We start from the raw sequence: 25364 nt of genomic DNA, 5'->3' as shown, positions 1-25364 counted from the left end.
TCAGGGGCGTTAGTGCCCTGGCTAGGGCGGAGCCCGCAGTCCTGCGGGCGTGGTCAGGCTGCATCTGGCCTTCCCGGGCTCAGGGGCAACCAGGCTGACGGAGGTCCTGGGGTGCAAACCGTCACCTGGCGTCACCGATAACTGGCACAGCCAACCGGACTTTAGGTTGTTAGTTTGCCAGAAGCTTTAGAAGCACACGAGGTTAGTCGTATTTTCAAGGGGATATAGACCCTGAAACCCCATAGCGGTTAGAACCTGGAACTGGGTCTCTGGGAGTACAGGGACGATCTCTGCAGATGACAGCGTGTGTCCTAAAAAAAAAATGTTATGACCTAAAAAAGAACACAGGAATTAAAAATCACCAGAGTGGTCAGAGCACTGAGCCTGGTCCTGTTTATTTAGGTTAAGGTCTCGACTCAACATCTTGAAAGCTGTGTGACTTTAGACAGGTTATTTAACCTCTCTGTTCCCCCCTTCCCTCATCTGTGAGAAGGGGAAATATGGTTACCCTTCTGTATCTGTAGGAATTGGTTGCCAGGACCTTCAGAGCACCCAAATCCGTGGATGCTTTTACAAAATGCAAAAGGTCGGCCTTCCACATCAGATTCCTGACTGAATTAGCAATGCTGGTTTTGCACCGTGGTCGGTTGAACCTGCGGATGCAAAACCCATGGAGGGCCGATGTGAACCCTGTGTGTAGAGAGGTCCGGGAAGGTGGAGTCGGGTAAGGACAGGAAGGCGCTAGGGAACGTGACCCCGGGCCCGGACATCGTTATCACGCTGTGACTGACCGTTTCCCCTGTGACATCCCCGGGACGGTCTTCCTAACTGGCAAGCTGTACTTCTTCAGAATAATGCTCGTTTCCTGAAGAGAACGTCCCCTTTCTGAACGTCGGGGCATCAACTCCTCTAGAGGTGTTGGAATTCGGCTGCCCGTCCTTAAACAGAAGCCCTCCCAGCCTGGGGAGGTACCTGTAAAAAAAAAAAAAAAGAATCCGTCAGTTTTGCTGAGGTTGCAAACCCTGTTTGCTCTCCTTAGACACATTAAAATTGAACTCGTTCATCCAGAGGGGCAGAAAACTCACTAAGTTTGGTGAAATGGGACTGGACTGTGGCCCATGTCCACCCTCTGCTGCTCCTGCCCAGACCCTCATTGTGGGAGGGTCCCACAACCCTCTCTCGGGGGGGGGGGGTCCTTTGGGTCTGAAGTTGTGTGTCCCCTGTGAGTGAGGCATCTGTCCTCAGGACGCCTGGAGCTGGCCGCCCCCACCCCCTCTCCCAGCCCGTGAAGGGTGCAGCCTCTGACCCTCACTCCGAGCACCCGGGCTCCCTTTCCAGATTCTGGAAAATTCTGCTTGATTCCATGGTGTTCCTGTCTCTTTCCAGCTCTCAGAGACTCCAGCAAGCGGTCCATCAACAGCGACTGGAAGATAGAGCTCCCCGGAGAGTTCCAGATTGCAGGCACGACCGTCCGCTACGTCCGGAGGGGCTTGTGGGAGAAGATCTCCGCCAAGGGGCCCACCAGGATACCGCTGCACTTGATGGTAACGTGTGGGGCTTTGGCGGGTGCAGGCACCCCGGTGCCTGGTGGCTTCCCTGGCCACCTGCGGCTCACGCCTCCCTCTCAAGCTTTTCTTACCTGATCCCTTTGGGGCCGGGTCAGGATCCGACCCCCACCCCCACCCCCACCCCACCCCCTTCCGTGGAGCTTCGCCCGGACTCCTCCCTGGCGGGGCTCCGGCCTTTGTTCAAAAGCAAGGGCCCGCAGAAAGGAGCTGGGTGGCGGCCAGGGAGACGGGGCCTCCTGGAGCCGACAGCCCCGGGCAGAGTCTGCCTTGCTCTGTCCGACGGCTCGGGTCCACCTGCCCTTTGTTGTGTCCGCGTCGCCGGTTACTGTTTGGAAATGAGCTGTTGACTCCATTTCCTTCCGAACTGGCATTGCTCAGAATTTTCCAAACCCGACGTGCAACAAGCATTCCAGGGGTCTGGGAGGGAAAACCGGGCTCGACGGAAATAGGTCCTCGCCCAGTGGTCTCGAGAAAACTCAGCGTTCAGATCAGGGAGGACCCCGTGCAAACCCCGGAACCCTCTGCGGGTGCGTGCTGGTAGGAGTGCCGGCGGCCTCCAGGAGAAGGGATGTGCCTGGGCTGAGGGAGCCGGCAGGGCTGACCGCTGCGAGCACGTCAGGGTTGACCTGGGCCCCCTTCAGAGACCCGGTGTGGTGGCAGCTGCTGCGTCTCTACTCAAAGCACATTTTGTCCTCTGTGCTTGGCCAAGTCTCCACTTGGAAGTCCCCATTAATTTGTGGTTCCTGGCAACCTGCAGTCATTGGAGGTTAGGGGACACCCGAAGGACTCCCTGGTGACCTCCGGGGGACTCTCCCAAGGAGACTGCTCCGCCCAGGGGCGCCCTGGCACTCAGTGCAGTGCCGCCCGCAAGGGCCTTTCCCTGTCTTGGTTTCCGACGAGGGCAGAGCGAGCTGGGTTCCACGCACGGCGTGAACTGTCGGAGGATCTGTCACCGCTACACGGCAGCCCTCTACATCTGCAGGGAGAGCCTCATATGTTGGGTTTCCAGAACCCAAGAACCGGCCCCCTCCAAAGCCCCTTCTCCGGGATGAGCGTATCCCCTAGCACAGGACGTTAGCATGGGACCCCCGGTCCTGATCTGGAAGCAGTTACGCAGAGGGGCCAAGAGGGGAGGCAGAGGACGGATGAGACCCTCACCGAAATGTCCCCCCGTCAGCCTGTGCCCTGGCTGTCTCTAGCAGACGCCAAGGTGGGTCCACCTCTCCTGTTCTCTGAATCTCTGAAAGCTTCCGTTCACCGAGGGAATTGCCAGCCCATGAGAGCGGATGCCCCGCCCAGACCCTCCAGACCACGACAATGCTGAGAGCCGCAGCTCCCCGCCCCAGCTGTTTCCTTCATGTTTTTAAACCTAGAGATGAAGAGGTACCCCTCTGGCTGTCAACAGAAGTCTTTGTCCCCAAACCAAACCGAGGGCCCCTCGTTGCTTGCAGGGTCAAGAGCCCTGGTCCGGCTGCGGGGACCTGCGTGGAAATCCATTCTGCACATGCACTCGAGTTAGACGTGCCTGCAAAATTGCATGAAATTGGTTTCATCTGGATTCTCCGCTCACCAGTCTCGTTCCCGTGCTGAGATAATAAAGATCTCTTTTAAAGAGGTTGTGTGTGTGTGTATTTAACTGGAGGCATGTTTCCAAATGCATTGCAAGTCTGTTTCTCAGAGAAGTGAATGTTTATGCACTTTGGGCTGCTCTTAGCACCCCACCCCCTGCCCCCAGCCCTTGCTGAAGCCCTTGGAGGGCTGGGAAGTGCTGGGGAAGGTGGCAGCTCCTGTCTCGGGCAGTCGCCCACCAGCTTCCCCAAGTCCAGTCCAGTGGGCCCTGCCCCCTCGGCCCTTAGGTCTCGCTGGTGCCTCTCTGGGAAGAAGTGAACTCGCTAGCCGCTTAGACCCAGGACCCCCGGGTTTCAAGCCTAGCCCGAGGGCTTGCTTTGCACCCTTGGTGTGCAGCAGGTCAAGCCGGGAGAGCACTTCTGTCCTTACCAGGCTTGTCACTCTCACACGCATCACCAGGGGAAGCAGGGACCCCTCCATGGGCTCACCCAGCAGGATTTCAGGCCCTGCCGTCCCCAGGACACAGGGCAGCTCCTGCTACTCACGCCCAGCAGGAAGCCCTAAGCCAGGCCTCCGCCTCCGTGGGCATCTGCAGTGCCCTCGCTCCCTTGTAGTGGGGGGGGGCTCACACATCCTTAGACTCTCAAACAGATGACACAGCGGCGGGCTGCGTCCACCCTCAGCCCTGCTCTGCACGTGGCAGTGGTTGGTGCCGGGGGAGTGAAAATGTTTGTTTTCCAAGGAGTCAAGTAACTTAACTTGCTCAGCTGCCCTTCTAGGTGAAAGCAGTTAGTCCACTTGGGTCTTTCTTGCCTGCCAGGAAGCTTCGCGGGTGACTTTGTGGGAATGGGTACTTCCCCCTACACGGAGCAGCTGTGTCCTGTGTGATTAGAACCCACACACTTGCTCATCCCACCTTCCTCGTCTGCAGAACCCTCTGCTGATGGCTTACGTGTGCCCCACCCCAAGTCGAGTGACCATGGAGCCTGAGCCTGAACTCGAGGAGCGTCCCAAGTTGAACCCACTTTGAAGCCCCCAGTGCCAGGAAAAAGCACGGCAGGGCTCCCCTCGCAGACGCGGCTGCCCCGTGTGGTGGCCAGGTTCCCAAATGGCCTTCTCCTCTGCCGCCCGCTCAGGTGCTGCTGTTTCACGACCAGAACTACGGCATCCACTACGAGTACACCATTCCCGTCAACCACGTGGCCGAGAACCAGAGCGAGCCCGAGAAGCCGCAGGACTCCCTGTTCATCTGGACCCACAGCAGCTGGGAAGGGTGCAGCGTGCAGTGCGGAGGGGGTGAGTGCCGGTCCTGGGCTCGGGGGGCTCGGGTTTCGCTCCAGGAAGGGAACGTGAGTGGGGGCGCAGTCTGCAGCCGGTGCCCAGAGCACAGGGCTGGGCTGGCCACACAACCAGGGTGTTCGTGGGATCATCACCGCGTCCCCCGCAGAGCTCTGTGCAGAACGCTCCGCAGGCGTCTCCTACACGTGGTGACCGCTCTCGCGGCTGCTCTGCCAGCGTCTCCTGCACGTGGTGACCGCTCTCGCGGCTGCTCCGCCAGCGTCTCCTGCACGTGGTGACCGCTCTCGCGGCTGCTCCACCTGCTGCTCAGGGTCCTTGACCCCGACGTGTGAGTGGGGTTTGGCCGATGTCTGGCGACATCCCAAGTGTGACAAGCGACCCCGAGGATGCTCCGTTCTTCACCTGCTGCTGCTTGGTGGGAGGCACCAGGAGATGTGGCTGCCCCCACACCCCTTCTGCTCTTGGCCACAGTGACACCCCCCCCCACACATACACACTGCAGTGGGAAGAAAAAGCCCCCCGAGTCCAGTGACACAATCCAGCCGGGAGTCCTGGCTTCAGGATGTGCTGCCCTGTGTTAGCCCAGGACGGACCCTCACTGTAACTGCGTCTCCTGGCTTCTGAAATGAGATGATTAGTCCGTGGCCACTCCCCCCCCCCCATACACTGTACTTTGTCACCCTGACAGGATGCACCATGGGGTTCTGGGAGGTGGGACACAGGATTTTGATGGACACAGAAGGTTGACCTGGACTTTAGAATGACAATCCGGAGAGTGGGGTGGCCTGGGGAACCTGGGCGTGGCCCACCCGTCCCCTGTCCTGCGCAGCGCTGGACCCTGAGATGACGTCAGCCAGGTGTCCAATATGTAAGGGACCGTTTGCCATTGGACCCTGAGATGACGTCAGCCAGGTGTCCAATATGTAAGGGACCGTTTGCCATTGGACCCTGAGATGACGTCAGCCAGGTGTCCAATATGTAAGGGACCATTTGCCATTTCAGTGCATCACCCCATTACCCGTCGGCAGGAATTGCAGTCATAGCACGAGTGGGCCTGTCAGACCCGGCCGTGGCCCGGGCAGCTGTGAATTCCTTCCGTGGGCCCAGGGCTCGGGTAGCCACCACATTGTCTGTTCTCAGCCTCTTGCTCAGGCTGCCCCAGGGCAGTGGGCCTGGCCTCAGGACCCCACCCAGCTGCCCTGTCCCGCTCCACTCCGCACCTCTCCCTGAGAGTCCCTCCTCCTCAGCTGCCCCTCCGGGCCCGTGGCCCTCCCACTCCCAGATCCAGCCGGCGCCCCTATCCCTGAGCTCAGAGACTCTTCCTCTTGGGCGACTTCCTGCAAACTAAGCGCGGGACCCAAGTGGAGCCACGAGGAGGCTCCTCTCTGCTGACGGGAGCGGGTTGCTCCTCTGCCCTCACTGCTGGCCCCGGGACATCCTTTCACGACACCAGAGACTTCCAGCTCCCTGACAGTTGTCAGACCTGCAGCCAAGTCCGCAGTGTGGCTCGAGGCGGCTCCACACTTTCTCTGCTACACGAGGCGCTGGCAGTGTGGTTCTGGACCCTGTATAACGTTGCATCACCCCCTGTGACAGACTCCCCAGGGGACAGAGCAGGCAAGGAGTCTGGGATCCGAAGAGTTTGTGCTTCGCGTCCTGTGAATCCTTTATGGCTGCACGTCCCAAGTAATGATAGAAATGATAGTAACAGCGGGAACATCGCTGACATGGAGTGGTGACCCCTGTCAGGCTCTGCGCCGAGCACCTCACACATCAGTTCGTTTTAACCATCCCTGCTGCACCCTCAGGTGCAGGGAGGTTAACTGAACCCGCCCGGTAGGGAACACTGAGGCCCAGAAGCATGCTGGCTAACTATGTACACTGCAGTGACAGTTTGTGATCAAGCCAAGATTGAATCCAGGCAGCCTGGCTCCAGAGGTCACCTTCCTAGGATATACTCGTTTCCTTCTGTGACAACATAAGGGCCAAGCAGTACTTTGGGGGCACCCGAGAGGATGCCCACATACTGCTGGGGTCCCACGTCAGTCTAGAGCAGGTGATGCCTGGGTACCGGCAGCGGTGGGTGGGCTGGACAGTCTAATGTCTGAAGATGACAGACCCGATGGTCTCAGTTGAATTCGCTGATGCTCAGGGTGGTTTCTGCCTCAGCGGTCCCCGAAATGGTTCTGTTTCCACCAGTTCCCACATGTAAAAGGGTTGAAAACCGCTGAATAAGGTTGTGGTTCTCCCTCCCTGCCAACTAACTGATCAAAAGACACCCCTGAACTTGAATGTTCCCCCCAGCACTGCAGATTAATGCCTCTTCCGGGCACCTGCAGCCACGGCCCCTCAGTGTCCTGCGGTTTGGTTTCCAGGGGAACGCAGAACCATCGTGTCCTGCACACGCATCCTGAACAAGACCACGACCCTGGTGAATGACAGCGACTGCCCCCCAGCGAGCCGCCCGGAGCCCCAGGTTCGCAGGTGCAACTCACACCCGTGCCAGTCACGGTAAGGCGCTGGCTTTCCAAGCTCGGACCCTCCAGCGAGGGGACAGCAATGCCCATGAATGGCGGGGGGCGGGGGGGGGGGGTGATCCACAGTCAGTACCACAGTCCTGTGCTGTGTCCTGTCTCCTGGTGGCTGCTGAGTAATCTATGTGTGCTGACCATCCTGAATTTCTGGTTGCTGAGCCAGAATGCTGATGGAAACCTACAGTCCTAGCTGGAGGGTATCTTATAGGGGGCCACTGAGAGCATCTCATGGAGCAAAAGTAGGCATCACTGTACCGTTTCAACTGGTCCGTGTCAGCCCCTCCTGCCCCCCGCTGTGAAAAGGAAACCGGTGTGAGGGTGGGTGAGTGCCTGTGAGCAAGTGCACGGGGGTTAGTGGTGTGGTTGGCCTGTGTCGATCACTGAAATGGACACCAGTGTGCTGGTTTGGAATCCATCTGACCCTCAGTTCCCAGGCCCGGTGTTCACAGCCGGGGCATGCAGGCGCTCTAAAGTGAGTTTTCTTGGGCTGTCAGCAGAGGGGAACGGTGTCGAACGCGGCCACCAGTCTGGGGGTCCCGTTTCCAGCTGTGTTAGGAGGGCTTGGCAGAGAACTGCGGCGCCGTGTGGTTGCATCACGTCGCCCCCGTCCCGCGTGATTGCGTCACGTCGCCCCCGTCCCGCGTGGTCGCGTCCCGTCGCCCCCGTCCCGCGTGGTCGCGTCCCGTCGCCCCCTTCCCGCGTGGTCGCGTCCCGTCGCCCCCGTCCCGCGTGGTCGCGTCCCGTCGCCCCCGTCCCGCGTGGTCGCGTCACGTCGCCCCCGTCCCCTCCTTGTGCCGGGCGTGGAGCGCTTGGTTTTTGTGTTGTGCTCCTGTGGCTCAGGTCCGGGCAGGTTTACCTGCTGTGAGGAGACTGGACTTGCGACATGGAGGTTTGGGGGTTTCTTAAGCTCAACTTGTGCCGCTTGCCTGGTGCCAACATCTCTCAGATTACTTGGCTTTTGCGCCAGTGCTTTTGGTGAGACTGGTGAGGTCTGTGTGAGGGGGAGACAGGAAGGAGAGAGGGAGGTGAAATTTGTTTCATTGATTTTACATGTCCCTTGGCCAATTTGAGAATGAAACTGTGCCCTCGTGCTGAAGGCCACGAGAAACAGCTCACCTTGGGAGGTCTTCTTAAGCATCTTGGGTATGAGCGACCATCCAGTATCAATCGGTCGATCGATCAATCAATCACAATAAAATGCATGGGGCCGAAGAAGAGAGCACTTGTCACTGTAGAGACTCGGAGGTCTGACAGGCCACAGTCTCTGCCCTTGAAGGTAGAGATAGCCGGGTTGTTGTGACAAGATTGGAGAATAGGGTAAGTGACTCTGGAAGAGGCAAGGTCACCACGGGTTCAAGGGCATGGCTGAGCAAGAACGGTCTTAGGGGCCTGACCAGGCAGTGGCGCAGTGGATAGAGTGTTGGAATGGGATGCAGTGGACCCAGGTTTGAAAACCCCACGTCGCTGGCTTGAGCCCAGAGGTCGCTGGCTTGAGCAAGGAGTCACTTGCTCTGCTGTATCCACCCCCCCCCCCCCCCCCCGTCAAGGCATATATCAGAAAGCAATCAATGAACAACTAAGATGCTGCAATGAAGAATTGATGCTTCTCATTTCTCTCTCCTTTCCTGTCTGTCTGTCCCTATCTGTTCCTCTCTTTGACTCTCTGTCTCTGGAGGAAAAAAAAAAAAGAAAAATCATCGAGGCTCATTTCAGGAATTCTGTTGTAAAATCAGTTATGTTTTCAAACTATTTTCAGCGTCAAACTATTTTTTCAATTACGCACAGAAACCAAAGACGTGAAACGTGAAGTGAGGGTTGCTTTGATGGACTGAATGGGGACACATATGTGGCGAGGAGGAGTGGCCCAGTGTGCTCCCTGTCGCCTCCCAGCAGGCCCGTGGCACCTCTGCACAACTCCAAGAAGAAAGGCTAAACACTTGCAGTCTGGGACTCTGCCTCCCATTATGATGGAGAAGGTTGGGTTGGACCAGCTCCCAATCTCCTAGAATAATGCTCTAGCGCTCCGCCAAGCAATATGTCCACCATCACCCAGTCCAAGCTGAGGTGTGCTGTAAAAATATAAGATACCAGACTTAAAAAGGTTTTAGTAAGGAGAGAGATAATAAAATATGTTAATAATGTTTAATATTGATGACACGTTGAGATCATATTTTGAGTAGTAGTACAACCATTAGAATGTTTACCTGTTGATTTCTGTTTTTTTAATGTGGATAAAAGAAAGTCAGAACTCTGTGTACTGGGGTTTACGTCTTATTTTTATTAGGCAGCACTGCTGTAGATTAATACAGTGTTTACCATGTTCAGGATACTGGACACACAAAGAAATAGAAAAACGTGACCCGTACTCACAGGAGAAGGCAATCAATGAAGACTGACTCCCGAGGTAGCACTTATGTTAGAGATCATAGACAAGAATTTCAAAAGTTCAAAGCAGCTATTACAGATAAACACATAAGGAAAACTGGGGTCATAATCCGTGAACACATTGGAAATCTAAGCAGAAAAGAATGACACTTGAAAAAAAGAACTGAAATTTACATCTGAAATTTTACAAAAAAAAAAGAAAACAATCACTCATTGAGTCCAACAGCAGATTGGAGATGACAAAAAAAAAAAAGAAGAAATCAGTGAACTTGAAGATAGAAGAATAAGAAGTATCCAGTCTGGAAAATGAAAAGAAACAATGGTTGACAATGACAGAGACTCGGGGACCTGTGGGGACACTATCCACCGTTCTGACATAGAAGGAGAAGAGACAGAAAATGGAACTGACAATAACCATTAGAGAAATGATGACCAAAGGAGCTCCAGGATTTGGTGAGAGACAAGAGAGGTGATCAGGGCCCTTCCTGAGCGTGTCACCCAGAGTCCGGATGAACTCAGAGCACCAGCACAAAGCCTGCTGATCATTTCACCAGTTTTTGTGATTTTTTGCCACCCACACATCTTCTAGGAAGGGACTGGTTGCTCTACAAAACTCTGACCAGAAAATCACGTGGGAAACACCAACAGAGTAAGTCACATAAAGAAGCATGAATCAGCCAAGGTGCACACCCTATAGCTCGCTGCTCCGCTGCTGCTCTGAGCTCGGGGAGACGTGAGTGTCTGGCTCCAGGAGGCTCACAGAGCGTTCTGACCGACGTCCGTCTTGCAGAAGTGCAAACCAGGCACCCTATAGAGTTGACTTCAGAAGCACATTCTTAGTGTCCCCTTAGAACAAGGGTCAGCACACTCTGCGGGGCGGGGCAGCACGTAGGTTGGCTTAGCATGCCACTTACGGTCTCAGATGTCTCGTTTTCTCTGTTTTGTTCTCTAACTCATTTTAAAGTGTGTAAAAAGCACCCAGCTGCGCAGAAGCGATCCTCAGACCAGTCTTGGCCCGTGAGGGATTGTTCACTGGCCCTGCTTTTGGGTCATTACTCCCTCTTGATTTGCCGCCGAGATGTGGGGACCGCAACCTGAGCGTGAGCCTGCCCTCAGAAGGCACCGCCTCACGGGACCTGCTCTCTCATGATCCGAAGGAGCGTGCGTCGTCGTGTTGTAACAACCCTTCAAAGCATCCAGCGTGGCCCTGAGCATCCAGCCCAGTGTCAGTAACTCCACTCATTCCACATGGGTTTCTCACACAAGCTCCCCGTTCGCCAGACCTTGTGCCAGGGACCGAGGAATGTGGAGGGAAGAAAGACAGGGTCTTTGCTCTCGTGTCACGTGGTGAACATTAGGTGTCCCCTCCCCAACCCTCTCTCTCTGTGCCTCTGGCCCTCTGCTTTCCCGACCCTGGACAATCCTGCGGATCAGACTTAAAGAATGAGTGGACTTTGTAAAGAGCAGGGGGGCGGAAATAAAATGGAAGTGTGGGACTCCTGCTCTAGGCCAGCTGTGTGTGTTGGTTGGTTTATTTCAAACTATCGGCTTTTGTACAGCACCTCTTTCTCTCTGGAGTTACTGTTTCATATGCTTGTATTTTTTTTTTTTAGTGACAGTTGACATTGAATATTACCGTAGTTTCAGGTTTTTAGCAGAGCAGTGGGACATTTGTGTCGCTTACAAAGTGAGCCCCTGAGGTGACCCATGGAAAGGAAGGCCACAGCCCGCAGAGTCGCTGTGGTTTGGCTGAAAAACGTGTGTGAACTGATAGATCTTGAAACTCTGACAGACCCTCGTTTTATTTATTTACATGCACATACATATATAAAATACACAGTATACATATGTTATGTATAGATATTACATATACATGTATGTATATATGACATGTATATATGTATAGATATATACAATGACATATAGATATTGGGGATACATTTGTGTATAGTTATTACAGATACAGGTATGCATAGATATTATGTAGACATACATACACACCCACATATTTGGACAGTAAACCTGGAATTATTGCCCAGCACGATCTAGTTGTTCTGAGCCGTTCTTAAGACCCTACAGTATATGGACTGGGGCTGGCAAGTGGAGAAAAGTGAAGAGATGGACCTTAAAAAAGAAGCTCTAGATAATGCAAAAGATACTCAATCTGGAAATAAAAACCGACCGTGGGTAGGATGTGCGGGGCAGTGATGTGTTGACCTGGCACACTGCGCCTATCACCCAGAAGGAGACCCTGGGGCCCGACGGGGAATGCTTTCTTTCCTAAGGGCACCCAAAGGTGGCCTCCTGTCGAACCCGGCGAGGCGGAAGGGCGATGCTCTGTCATCAGGACTCTCTGGCCTTGGAGGCAGCAGAGATGGGCGTCCTTTTTTCCCTCCCGTTTTCCTCTGTTTCCCCTGATGTTTCCTGTGATTTTCCGTGGCCCCTCATTCCCTGTTCCAGCTCCGCGCTCCAGTTCCCCACTCACTTCCCCGTTCCAGGTCCTGCAGTTCCCCTGGCCTTCCCCGTGGCACCCCATTTGCACCTCTTTATGCTAATCCCGCCCCCAGCTCCACGGAGACTTCCCCGAGACCCTTCCCTGCCTCACCAGATGGGCGTCTGGAATCCGACACAGAGCAGATGGCCTCGCTCCAGCGTCTGGCACACCAACACAAACACATCGTCAAACCTGGCCCTGACCTTGGCAGGGGAGGCAGGAATCACGGATCGGCTCAGCTGGTGTGACTGCGGCCAGCGGCCTTCACCTTGCTGAGCACAGTCAGCAGGGACAAGGCCCCTCCGGCCTCTGGCATCTGCAGAGTCACCCCGGGCGGCTGCCCCTTGTGGCCTGCTCCCAGGCGGTCCCGAGTGGGGGCTGACAGGGACGTGGGCTCCTGCAGCCGCACGCACTTCGCTTCGCCAGAGTTCATATTCCTGCAGTCTCTTAGAGCTTATTGGCCACTTGAAAAGTTAATTCCAAGCTATTAGATATTTCCCTGTAGTATTTACGACTTGAACTTCTTCCAGGCAGTACATACTGTACTGTAGATTGAATTAGGGTGATTCGAAAAAGAATATTAAATATCTTCCTGGCAATCGGATTGAATAGTCATCTGTAAGGAAGTGTATTTGAATTTTACATTCATCCTCTGTGCTCAAATATCTTCACCAGGTTGGCCTTGTTTGGGGTTCAGCTTGAATGGAATCCCTTATGTTTTTATGAAAGCACGTTTCTCGTGTGTGTGTGTGTGTGTGTGTGTGTGTGTGTGTGTGAGAGAGAGAGAGAGAGAGAGAGAGAGAGAGAGATATCAGGACTTAAAAATGAAACCTAGGACGTGTCGATCTTTAGATATAAGTCCAAATCTGAAAAGATATTATTTAATTTGTTTCTAGGTCATCTGAAACTTAATGCTTTTCTTTCCTGCTTTGCTCTACAACGAAGCAGGTAGAGGTAGTTGTTACTGCTGTCTACCACATGTCCTGGAGGCAGGGGGTGGTAGGAGGCTGCTCTTGGCACCTCCCGCCTGTGTAGGGAACAGGAGCCTGAGACTCAGGACCCCTCCTGGGTGGGAAGGACATCCTCGCAGGCCGACGTGACAGTCTAGTGGTGTTCAGCGTGACTTTCCCTCTCTCAGGCATGGCTCCTCTGCAGACATCTAGACCTGTGGCCACAAGTTGGGGGTAAGGGATGGGAAATATAGAAAAAAATGCCTGAGGACAAAAAAAAAAAAAAAAAGGTAAACAGCATCATTGGTCTGTTCCATCCCTTACTGATAGCATGTGGACAGCGAGGAACAATGTAGTCAAATTCTAGAACTTGTTCTGATGCTACCCGAATCCCAGGACCTCTCTTGAATTTAAATTATCAAGCTTTAAAGCCTTTACTTGTTCGTCTAACTAAAGAACCATTCCAGGTGGAGGAAGAAAAAGCATTTCCAGGTGGTCTTGGATTTTAAAATTCTGCTTGCTTCTTTTCCTCCACATGGAGCCCTTGAGCATTTGAAGCTCTCTGCCTTGGATCCTAGAGAAGACAAGACAATTCCCGGGTACCGTTTTTCACAGGCAGCAAGATTACCCTGTTGGGACCGGTGAAGAGCCCCCCGCCCCGCTCTCTCTTCTTGAATTTTCTGAGTGATACAGTATAAAGAGCCCTGTTTATACTGCACACCATGTTTGCGTTTGATTTTTACGTCACAATCACGGGAAAGGAAGCATGCATGGAAAGTTTGAAACTCCATCTAAGGAACGAAGACAACCAAGATCACAGTGCTCTCTACCAGAAATGAAGGAGAACTGTGTATTCTCTTGGTTCTGGGGGCAAAACATCGGGCCATCGAAGTAATGACCCCACAGTAAGGGCGGACAGTGAAAGGTCCCTAACTTGTTGAATTTCTAGGGATATTTCAGAAATGAGCCTGGAATGTGCTCAGTGGAAGCCTCTCAGAACAGTGTCCTCTCCTTGGGGGCTACCGAAGTTCACTGCAGGCAGAGTCTTCTGCCGGCCCGCTCTCTTACAGAAATGAATAGTCCACAGAGAGGGGCCATTTGTCCAAGGGAGGGATTTTGTCCTTACAGGTGCATGTTTATATACAAGGTCGTTGAAAGTTAAAGGATGGAAAAGATATGCAATCCAAATGGAAACAGTGCCCCTATGAATATCAAACAAAGTAGATTTTAATATTTTTTTAAATTTTTTATTGAATTTATTAGGGGCGACATTGGATATTAAAACGATACAGGTTTCAGGTGTACAATTCTATAATACATTATCTGTGTACTGTATTAGGTGCTCACCACCCCAGGTCTCATCTCCCTCCATCACCATCTTTCCCCTTCTCCACCTCCCCCAGCCCCTTTCCCTTCCTGCAGTCCCCACACTGCTCTCTGTGTCTATATGTTTTTCTTCTTTGCTTAATCGCTCCACCTTTTTCACCCAGCTTCCCCACCCCCTCTCCCCTTTGACAGCTATCTGTCTGTCCTCCATATCTATGAGTCTGTTTGTGTCTTGTTTGTTAAGTGTATTCAGGTCATTAACAAAAATAGATTTTAAAACAAACAGAAAAATTGCTAGAGATAAAAAGGAACATGTTATCATGAGAACAGGGCAATCTATCAAAAATATAACAATTACAAACATATATGCACCTAATAACAGAGCCCTGAAATGCGCAGAGCAAAATTTGACAGAATGAAGAGGAAAAAAAGTTGAATGACAATAGAGACTTTGATTTCCAACTTTCACCAACCAATGGATTTTTCAAACTAGAAAGAATATCAGCAAGGAAATGCAAGACTTGGACAATACTATAAACCAACTGGGCCTCACAGATAAATCACTCCACCCAACGACAGCAGGATACACACTCTTCTCGGTGCCTTTGGAATAGGCTCCTGGGTAGGTAGAACCTCTTCCGGGCCTGCAAATAAACCAATGAATGTAAGAAAAGACTAACATGATGCAAAGTATATTCTCTGATCACAATGGAATAAAATTAGAAAGTCAACAGCAACAGAAATTTTTGGAAACTTAGGAATACAGGATGGGGCAAACAGGTATGCAGTTACTCATATGGAACATAATACAATAATTAATAAATAATAATATAAGTGATTTAGAAATGCAAAGGAGGTGACCAGGGGCCACTAGCTTCTAAAACTCAATGGGACGTTGTCTTTAGTGAAGGCAAATGCTAGGTTCAAGAACCATGAGTGTTAGCCCTGGCTGTCAGCCCAGTGTATAGATGTCCTGGGTTCAATTCCTGGTCAGGGCACACAGGAGAAGTGATCCATCTCCTTCTCTCCCCCTCCCCATTTTCTCTCTCTTTCTCTCTCTCTCTTTCCTTCCCACAGCTATGGCTCCATTGGTTCAAGTGCATTGACCCCGGGCTCTTGAGGAATGCTCCGTGGAGCCTCCACCTCAGTTGCAAGCATGGTCACAGATGGGCTGAGCATCATTCCCACATAGGGGTTGCTGGGTTGATCCCGGTCAGGGTGCATGCAGGAGTCTGTCTCTCTATCTCCCCTCTTCTCACTTGGAAAATAAGGAAAAATAAAAAAAGAACCATGGTCACCGAGGTTACCTGATCCCAGGCAGCAGGAGCTGGATCTGAAAATGTCTCTGAAAGGTGGGCACACCCAGGAGGGGTGTGGAGCAGCTCCCCCAGTGGAAGAGAGGCTGAGAATCCAGCGTAGGGAAGCCTGTCTCGGCGCCAGCCCCGGTGGACAGGCTGTGCAGGGCTCTCCGAGCCCTGGGCCTCCCATCCGGGAGCGGTGCCACTCAGCACCTGGGTCCCTGGACAAAATCCAGTCAGCTTGGCTTGCTTCACATGCTCTGCAGGGGTGCCCTGTAGATGTCCAAAGAAACGGCCAGGGAGTCTTCCCAGAAGAAGGAAGACAGCACCAGGCAGGCAAAAACCAGCAAACACTTCGGACACCTGCCGATGTCATGACCGAACCGAGACTAAGAAGAGCCATCCACAGACACTGTCCAGCAAGGACGAGAGCCGGCCAGCTTCTTAGCCGGAGGGCTACTGTGCGGGAGGTTTCCTGTCTCCTGCTAAGAAAGGCGGTGGCCGGAATGTTCCTCTTGGACGTGAGTGTTCAACATCAGCAGCTGTGAGCTTCTCCAAGGCATGAGATTGAATTTTTTCCCCCAAACTCTTTATGGCTATAGGCAGCACAACCTGCCACCAAGCCCAGGCTTATCCTGGTTCTTCATGACACTTATTGTACCCACGTTAAGTGCCATTTCCTGGAGTGTAACATGATCAGGTGTCATGGCGGAGAAGAAATGTCACCTGGCCCGGTGACATCATCCACTGCAGGTTAAGTTCTAGTCACTTGCCTTGCCTCCCTACCGAGAATTCAGGCCGTTCCTGTGAATCCCAGAGAAGCTTTTTTCTTTTCTTCTCTCTCGAAAAAGTAGTTGAAAATGAATATCGAGAAAGCAGAGAATCTTAAAACTGAGAACTTGCGTCCTTGATAAGAGGGAAGTGATGCTGGTAGCAGAAATCCAGAGAGGGACGGCTGTGGGCCAGCCGGTGCGTGCCTGTCCTCAGCCAGGAGAGAAGGGGGTTGGGGCTGGTACGTGGGGTAGCCGTCCCATTTTACAAATGGAGACATTGAGACGATGATTAAGGATCTTACCCATGGTCACGCCTGTAGTGATTAGAACTCAAATCAAGGTTTACATCTTACATACTTTCTGCTACACCATCCTCATTATAAAAATAGTACAATGTGCTTCTATCGTGGTGTGAAAAAGACCGCTTTTTGACAGGGACACCTAGCTGGATACTCAAAGGTGGGACAAGGGGAGTCGGCAGATGGCCTTGTCATGGACGTCAGCTCAGAGCAGGATGGGAGGAAGCTGTGGCAGTCCCTTTTCTAGCTAGCCAAGGCTGGGAGGGGCTCACACTCTCTCCCTCAGACCCCGGTGAGAGGTGACACAAATGACAGTGACCAGACAGGTGACAGGCCATCTATGGCCCAGGTCCAAGACTTTCTGGGTGAGAAGCTAAGCCTGACCATTTAGAGACCACACCTATAACCTCTGACACTTCCAATGTGTCCGTTGTGGCCAAATTGTGAATTCACCAGGTAGAGGATAGGGCGCCTGCCACTCCTGTGCAGCCATCTGTGTGACTCTGTCTCTCCCCTTGTTTATTGACCCCCCCCCTCTTTTCCCTTGTTCTCTCCCCCACAGGGATAAGAACCTTATTGTTAATGCCCCATTCAGCAGATATTAGTAAAGCACTAACTGTTCCCCAAGTGGGTCCTGGAAGTGGGGGTGCAGCTCTCTCTGCTGTCTCGGAAGTCGTCTGAACCGATGGATGGCTTATCCATCACTGCTCGGGGGAAAGTGCCTCAGCCATCCCAGAATTTCCCATCTCCGCAGTCAGCAGCGTTGTGTTGACAGGAGGGTTTGTGCTGGCTCCACGAGCATTCACCCCATTGCGGGACAAATGTCTGCCCTGGACCGATGCTCATCACAGAAGGGTGGGAGTCAGAGGCTGGTCTGGGGCCCTGGTGTGTGATCAGTTGTCCCCTGTTGAATCACCCACCTTCCCTCAGTCTGGTCTGGTGGGCCCTATCTGTGCCGCCTCCTGCCCGAAGCCCAGCTTGACTTAACCTTGACCTGACCCTGTCTCCCCGCGCCCCCCCCCCACCCCCCATGAGGTCTTCTCTCCCCACTCTCTCAGCACCGGTGCCTTTGGGACCCTCTGCCTTCCTTCACCTGGCCGTGCCTCGCCGTGACCTTGATATAAATAGATGTGTCTTATTAAAGTCAGGAACGAAAGGTGATTATGTAGAGGGGCAGTAAGGCACACCCTCTGTTAGGCGTAGGCGTGGCGGCTCACAGGGACCAGAGTGAAGCACGCTCTGTGTTCCCGGGGTGGCCGTACCTACCAGGGGGTTATTGATCAGGCACTGGCTTGAGGTCGCCATGGGCCAGGTCCCACCACCACCACTAGCTAAAGGCCAACTCGCGAGCAGGTCACCTGATCACGCTCACTGTCTTTGAGTTGGGAAATTAGAGCCTCCCTCATAGACGTCTTGAGAAGACTAGGCAAGATAATGCCTGTAAAGTCCTCCGTCCCGGGTAAGCACTCCAATGAATGCTCGCCAGGACCATCAATAGAGGTTCTGAATGCTCTGCTACAAAACTGTGTTCATGATCAGCATCAGCCGGCTGTCGGTGTATCCCCCCAGCATGTTACAGCTTAGCCGTCATTTCTTAAGATGTCCATACACACATAGACTTAATTCGGTGTATAGCTCCTTGGTATTTTCCAGGTAATAAAAGATCAGGGAGAAGAAAAAAAAAGATCGGAGGGCAGGAGGGAGGTCCTAGCACACTCTAGCATTCCCTTTCTCATCAGAACAAGTGTATATAATTTATATGTGTGTCAGGGTAAATGGAAACCGCAGGAAAGCCTCAACTGGTTCATTTCAGACTTTGTGAATGTTTCTGAGCTCTGTTTCGGTGAAGTTCAGACACTAGTATCAGCGGGATGGGGGTGAGACTAGGGGAGGGAAAAAGGATTGTGAAAGGGTTTCGATGTCATTCAAACCACAGGACTGGGTTACAGCTGGGTGTGTGACTGCAGGCGTCCCAGATGCGTGGTGCCCACCAGGTGGCTTGTTACAGGCCGGGCTGAGGAGATGGGGGGGCGTTCGAGGAATGAAATTGAGTGATGGGGATGGAGGTAGCGTGCTGCATATGGCCCACCCTCCCGCCCGCTAACTTGTATTTGGGGTTTAAATACCACTGAAGGATGGAGTCCGTAGTTTCCGAGAGGAAGTCCCCACAGCAGTAAGAGCAGAAATGAGCACCATGGAGGTAATGGCTGCACTCAGGCCCACACCCAGCACACAGCTCCATTATGGTTTTTCCTTCCTCATTGACTTCCCGGAAGGGGACCGTACCCTGGCCGCGTGGAGACAGCCTTACACCTATCTTGAGAGCAGGGGGAGGAAAACTTCCAGCTGACCCTGCTTGGTGAGCCATCAGGGAGGACCCAGGGGACCCGAGGGCCAGCCCATCTTGGAGATTGAGTCAGAAACAAGGCGCGGGCCTCCAATGGTCATTTTCGTAGCACACGCCGTGGCTGTGCTGCCTCAGAGTCCCTGGGGTTTTGTTCGACAGGTGGCCAGGCCCACAGGCTGCGAGCCTGAGAACCTGCATTCCCACCAGTTCACTGATGGTGCCGGTGCAGGCAACACACCAAGAGCCACCGCGAACGGTAGCGAAGGGTACTTGGGATTTCTCACTCAAGCAGTGTGGTGAGGACAGGCAGGTTGGGCAGCACGGGCCCTAGGAGCTGAGGTCCACAGCAGATGCAGTAATCCTCCTGTGGAAAGAGTGGACGGCTCCCCCAGGAAGGAAAGGGGGTCCATTCTGTAGTCTCCTCAGGGCAGGAGGACTTGAAGGCCCGGAACCCAGATCTCTGAGATCAGAGGGCGACTAGAGATGGGGACTCAGGCAGCTGGTCCCCCCAGGTCTCTCCACAAAGCACTCCTCTGCCCTCGGACGCTAAAGGAGGCTGTGGAAGGGTCTGTTTCTCTGACATCCATCCTTGCATGAGGAGTCACTGCCAATGACAGTGATGGACCCCTGGGAAGCAATGGCTGACCAGGCCCTTTTCTGTCCTCCACAGTTAGCAAGGGGAAGGCTTGTCCCAGACCCCTCCGTTTTTAGATAACAGCAACAATAAAGGCCAAAGGAGAGTTAGCGCTGGTCCCGGAGCTTTAGAGCGGGAATATGGAGCTCAGCGGGAAGGGGGGTTCTGAAAGGGTTGATCTTGCAGGGATTAAGAGGGGAGATAGACGCAGGGCCAGGAGGCCACCGGAAGCCCTGAATGAGCCCTGAAGAATACCAGAGGCAGGGATATGTATCAGGGCAGGTGGCAAACAGTTTGGAACCACGGCAGACAGCTCGAGCCCAGCAGACTGAGCCCTGCACGCTGTATCCTGCTCACAAAGCTTCAACCAAGACAGCGTTTTGTTGTTGATGAAAGGTACCTTCAGGAGTAGGCGGACGTACCAATTTCCACCTCCCAGAACCAAAGTGGATTACAAACTAATTTTAAGAACCCTCATCTGGAAGAACCAACTTTGGACTAAACTAAGAGGACTCTTCAACCAAGGAACACTGAAGAAGCCACACCGAGACTGGTAGGAAAAGCGGAAATGCAGAGAGGGCTGCCCAGCTCCCCGGAGCGAACAGCAGCCGGGAGAGACTCGCATGGCGGGAAGAGAGTTTAGCAGAGAGGGGAGGGTGCTGAGCCCCAGGAACAAAGCCCCAGCCTGCAGCCCCAGAGCCTAGAAGAGGCGTATGGACAGTATTTAGCTGGAAACAAGACAGGATACTGTTTGTGAGAAAGAGACTGATTTCTCAGACCCAGGATTCTTCTTAAAGGGACCGCGAAGAATACCTCTCTCATAACCACTCACCCGAAGCTCCGGGGGACGGGGAGAGAGGAGAGGACCAGAGTAGCAGAAAGAGAGTGTAATCTAGGAGGCACAGGGAGAAACATTTTTAGAGCCAGCCACCCTAACCCCTGAGACGAGACCCTCCCCAAATCTGAAGTGAATATTTCCCCTGGAAACAGCAATACCAGCAAAGGGAAGCAGGACAAGAGCCAAACAAGCTCTCCTGCGGCACTCAGAGCAGAGTCACTTAGAAGGAGGGAGCTTTTGGGACTACAGTAGTGAGTGTTAGGGTCTAAGCTGCAGTGCCCCTACCCACACGACTGAGGGCTTGCCCGAGGGTGGGCGGTGGCGGGACGTGGAAGCACACTTCTGTCGGCAAGGGCAGAAGCTGGCTGACCACCACTGAGGCCCAGGTGTGAGCTTAGTCTTGCCCAGCTGGGAAGGAGGGGACGTGCAAAAGTGGTCAAGCCCAGCGCGAAATGCCTGCAATCCAGCCTGCGGGGGAAGGGCAGGAGCCCCGGAAAGGGTGGAGACCCGCCCTTGAGCAAGGGAGTAGGAGCACAGCCTTGCCTCACCCACAGAACCAAGGCTTGTGGCCTGACTTGGGAGCCGGCTCCTCCCGCGGGGGTAGAGCCAAAAGCCCAGAACAGGCGGAGTCCCACTACTGAGCTTGGGCACGCAGTCCCACCAAGCCTGTGGAGCCAAGGCTTGCAGCTGACCCACGACCGGGCTCCTCCTGCAGGGGCAGGGCGAAAGCCCGGAATCAGGTAGAGACCCGCAGCTGAGCAAAGGTGCTCACCCCTGCCCTCAGGGCCGAGCATAACATCACCTGCGGGGGCAGGGTAAAGGCCAAGGCCACCAAGGCTTGTACACCCGAGCATGTGATCACAGCCACTACACTGAAGGAGAGGTGGAAACCACAGCAACAGCCTCAGGGGGTAGGGACCGGTAACACCCATACCCAAACGCCCTAGGCAGCAACAGCAGAGGGGTGGCGGGCCTGCAGACAGACCACACCTAGGGAACACAGAGGCCACACCCAGTGGACTCCAGTGGCCAAAACTTTTTTTTACACAGACAAAATGAGAAGGCAGAGAAATGCAACACAAATGAATCAAGAGAAATCCCCAGAAAAGGACCTGAATGAGTCAGATATAACCAAATTACCAGATGCAGAGTTTAAAATAACGATTGTTAGAATGCTCAAAGATATTAGAACAACAATATATGGTAATTATGAACACCTAAATAAAGAGATAGCAAATATAAAAAAGGACATTGAAATAATAAAAAACAATCAGAAATGACAAATATCAGAAAATGAAGAAATGAAGAAATGAAAAAAATATCAGAAATGAAGAACACAATGGAAGGAATTAAAAGGATGGATGAAGCTGAGAATCGAATCAGCGAGTTAGAGGACAAGATAAATAAAGGCACGGAAGCAGAGCAGAAAAAAGAAAATAGAATCAAAAAGTCTGAGGAAACTCTAAGAGAGCTCTGTGACAACATTAAGAGAAAAAACATCCACATCATAGGGGTTCCTGAAGAAGAAGAGAAAGAACAAGGGATAGAGACTTTGTTCAAACATATCATAGCTGAAAACTTCCCTCAATTAAGGCAGGAAAACATCTCACAAGTTCAAGAAGCACAGAGAACTCCATTAAAGAGAAACCCAAAGAAATCTACACTAAGACACATCATAATTAAAATACCAAAGCTAAGTGATAAAGAGAAAATATTAAAAGCTGCTAGAGAAAAAAAGCCTATTACCTACAAAGGAGCCCCCATAAGGATGAATTCCAACTTCTCAACAGAAACTTGAGGCCAGAAGGGAATGGCAAGAAATATTCAAAGTAATGCTGAACAAGAGCCTACAACCAAGACTACTTTATCCAGCAAGGCAATCGTTTAAAATTGAAGGAGAAATAAAAAGCTTTCTAGACAAAAAAAAAAACTCAAGGAATTTACTACAACCAAACCAAGGCTGCAAGAAATGCTAAGGGGCCTGTTGTAAACAGATAAAAGGAGAAAAAGAATATAGCAAAAGAGGAATACAGTTTTAAAGAATTAAATGGCAATAAACAATTATATATCAATAATAACTTTAAATGTAAATGTATTAAATGATCCGATCAAAAGACATAGGGTAGCTGCGTGTATAAGAAAACAGGATCCATACATATGCTGTCTACAAGAGACAACACCTTAAAACAAAAGATGCACGTAGACTAAAGAGAAAAGGATGGAAAAAAATATTTCACGCAAATGGAAATGAAAAAAAAGCTGGGGTAGCAATACTTATATCAGACAAAATAGACTTTGAAACAAAGTCTGTAGTAAGAGATAAAGAAGGTCACTACATAATGATAAAGGGTGCAATCCAACAGGAAGATATAACTGTTATAAATATCTACGCACCTAATATAGGAGCACCTAAATATATAAAGCAGACTTTGATGGATTTAAAGGACGAGATCAACAGCAATACTATAATAGTAGGGGATTTCAGTACCCCACTAACATCACTAGATAGATCCTCAAGAAAGAAAATTAACAAAGAAACAGCAGACTTAAAGGACATTCTAGATCAACTCGATTTAATAGATATCTTCAGAACCTTTCACCCTAAAGCAGCAGAATATACATTCTGTTCAAGTGCTCACGGTACATTCTCTAGGATAGACCACATGTTAGGGCACAAAAGCGGCCTCAACAAATTTAAGAAGATTGAAATCATATTGAGCACTTTCTCTGATCACAATGGCATGAAACTAGAAATCAACCACAACAGAAAAAATGGAAAATACTCAAATACTTGGAAACTAAATAGCATGTTATTAAATAACGAATGGGTTAACAATGAGATCAAAGAAGAAATAAAAAAATTTCTAGAAATGAATGATAATAAGCATATATCAACTCAAAATTTATGGGACACAGCAAAAGCAGTCCTGAGAGGGAAGTTCATACCACTACAGGCATACCTTAAGAAGCTAGAAAAAGCTCAAATAAACAACTTGACCCTGCATCTAAAAGAACTAGAACAAGAACAGCAAGTAAAGCCCAGAGCTAGTAGAAGGAAGGAAATAATAAAGATCAGAGCAGAAATAAATGATATAGAGGATAAAGAAATAATACAGAGGATTAATGAAACCAGGAGCTGATTCTTTGAAAAGGTAAACAAGATCAATGAACCTTTAACCAGACTCACCAAGAAAAAAAGAGAGAAGACTCAAATAAAATTAGAAATGAGAGTGGAGAAATAACTGACACAACAGAAATACAAAATATTGTAAGAAAATACTATGAAGAACTGTACGCCAAAAAACTAGACAACTTAGATGAAATGGAAAAATTCCTTGAAACATATAATCTTCCAAAAATTAATCTGGAAGAATCAGAAAACCTAAATAGACCAATTACAACAAATGAGATTGAAAGTTATCAAAAAACTCCCAAAAAAGAAAAGTTCTGGGCCTGATGGCTTCACAAGTGAATTCTACCAAATATTCAAAGAAGAACTAACTCCTATCCTTCTCAAGCTATTTCAAAAAATTCAAGAGGAAGGAAGACTTCCAAGCTCCTTTTATGAGGTCAGTATAATTCTGATTCCAAAACCAGGCAAAGACAACACAAAGAAAGAAAATTATAGGCCAATTTCCCTGATGAATTTAAATGCTAAAATCCTTAACAAAATATTAGCAAACCAGATCCAGCAATACATGGAAAAAATCATACATCATGATCAAGTGGGATTTATTCTGGGGAGGCAAGGATGGTACAATATTCATAAATCAATCAATGTGATTCATCACATAAACAAAAGGAAGGAGAAAAACCACATGATCATTTCAATAGATGCAGAAAAAGCATTTGATAAAATCCAGCACCCATTCCTGATCAAAACTCTCAGCAAAGTGGGAATACAGGGAACATACCTCAACATGATAAAGGCCATCTATGACAAACCTACAGCTAACATAACATGAGTATGCTCAATGGGCAAAAATTAAAAGCAATCCCCTTAAGATCAGGAACAAGGCAGGGGTGCCCCCTTTCACCACTCTTATTCAACATAGTTCTGGAAGTCCTAGCCACAACTATGAGACAAAAAAAAGAAATAAAAGGCATTCAAGTTGGAAAAGGAGAAGTAAAATTATCATTATTTGCAGATGATATGATATTGTATATACAAAACCCTAAAGTCTCAGTCAAAAAACTACTGGACCTGATAAATGAATTCAGCAAGGTGGCAGAATATAAAATTAATACTCAGAAATCAGAGGCATTTTTTTGTGTGTTTTTTCTGAAATTGGAAACGGGGAGGCAGTCAGACAGACTCCCACATGCGCCCTACCGGGATCCACCCGGCATGCCCACCAGGAGGCAGTGCTCTGCCCATCTGGGGTGTTGTTCTTGTCGCTAGCATGCCCACCAGGGGGCAATGCTCTGCCCATCTGGTGCATTGCTCTGTCACAACCAGAGCTATTCTAGCTCCTGAGGCAGAGGCCATGGAGCCGTCCTCAGTGCCCGGGCCAACTTTGCTCCAATGGAGCCTTGGCTGCGGGAAGGCAAGAGAGAGACAGAGAGGAAGGAGAGGGGGAGGGGTCGAGAAGCAAATGGGCGCTTCTCCTGTATGCCCTGGCCGGGAATTGAACCCGGGACTTCTGCATGCCAGGCTGACGCTCTACCACTGAGCCAACTGGCCAGGACCCAGAGGCATTTTTATACACTAACAATGAACTGTCAGAAAGAGAAATTAAGGAAGCAGTCCCCTTTACCATTGCAACCAAAAACATTAAATACCTAGGAATAAATTTAAGCAGGGAGATTAAAGACTTGTACTCGGAAAATTATAAAACACTGATAAAAGAAATCAGGGAAGATACAAACATGTGGAAGCATATACCGTGCTCAGGGTTAGGAAGAATAAACATCATTAAAATGTCTGTATTACCCAAAGCAATTTATAAATTCAATGCAATACCGATTAAAATACCAATGACTTACTTCAAAGATATATTCCAAAAATTTATATGGAACCAAAAGAGAACATGAATAGCCTCAGCAATCC

The 25364-nt window shown here is 50.8% G+C and overlaps 1 protein-coding gene across 3 annotated transcripts in view; it reads left to right on the top strand.

Annotated features, from left to right (window-relative positions):
• The window catches only part of ADAMTS17 (ADAM metallopeptidase with thrombospondin type 1 motif 17), a 209465-nt gene that overhangs the window by 156524 nt on the left and 27577 nt on the right, over positions 1-25364 (top strand). For all 3 annotated transcript variants that reach the window (XM_066355082.1, XM_066355081.1, XM_066355080.1), the window contains 3 exons: positions 1387-1544; positions 4274-4433; positions 6812-6947. In XM_066355082.1, coding sequence (XP_066211179.1) covers positions 1387-1544; positions 4274-4433; positions 6812-6947 — 454 coding nt within the window. The remainder of the gene's footprint in view (positions 1-1386; positions 1545-4273; positions 4434-6811; positions 6948-25364) is intronic.

Source organism: Saccopteryx leptura, chromosome 13 (assembly GCF_036850995.1).
Source record: "Saccopteryx leptura isolate mSacLep1 chromosome 13, mSacLep1_pri_phased_curated, whole genome shotgun sequence".
NCBI classification, from domain to species: Eukaryota; Metazoa; Chordata; class Mammalia; order Chiroptera; family Emballonuridae; genus Saccopteryx; species Saccopteryx leptura.
Note: the sequence above shows the minus strand (reverse complement) of the source record. Positions and strands in the feature narration are given on the sequence as shown.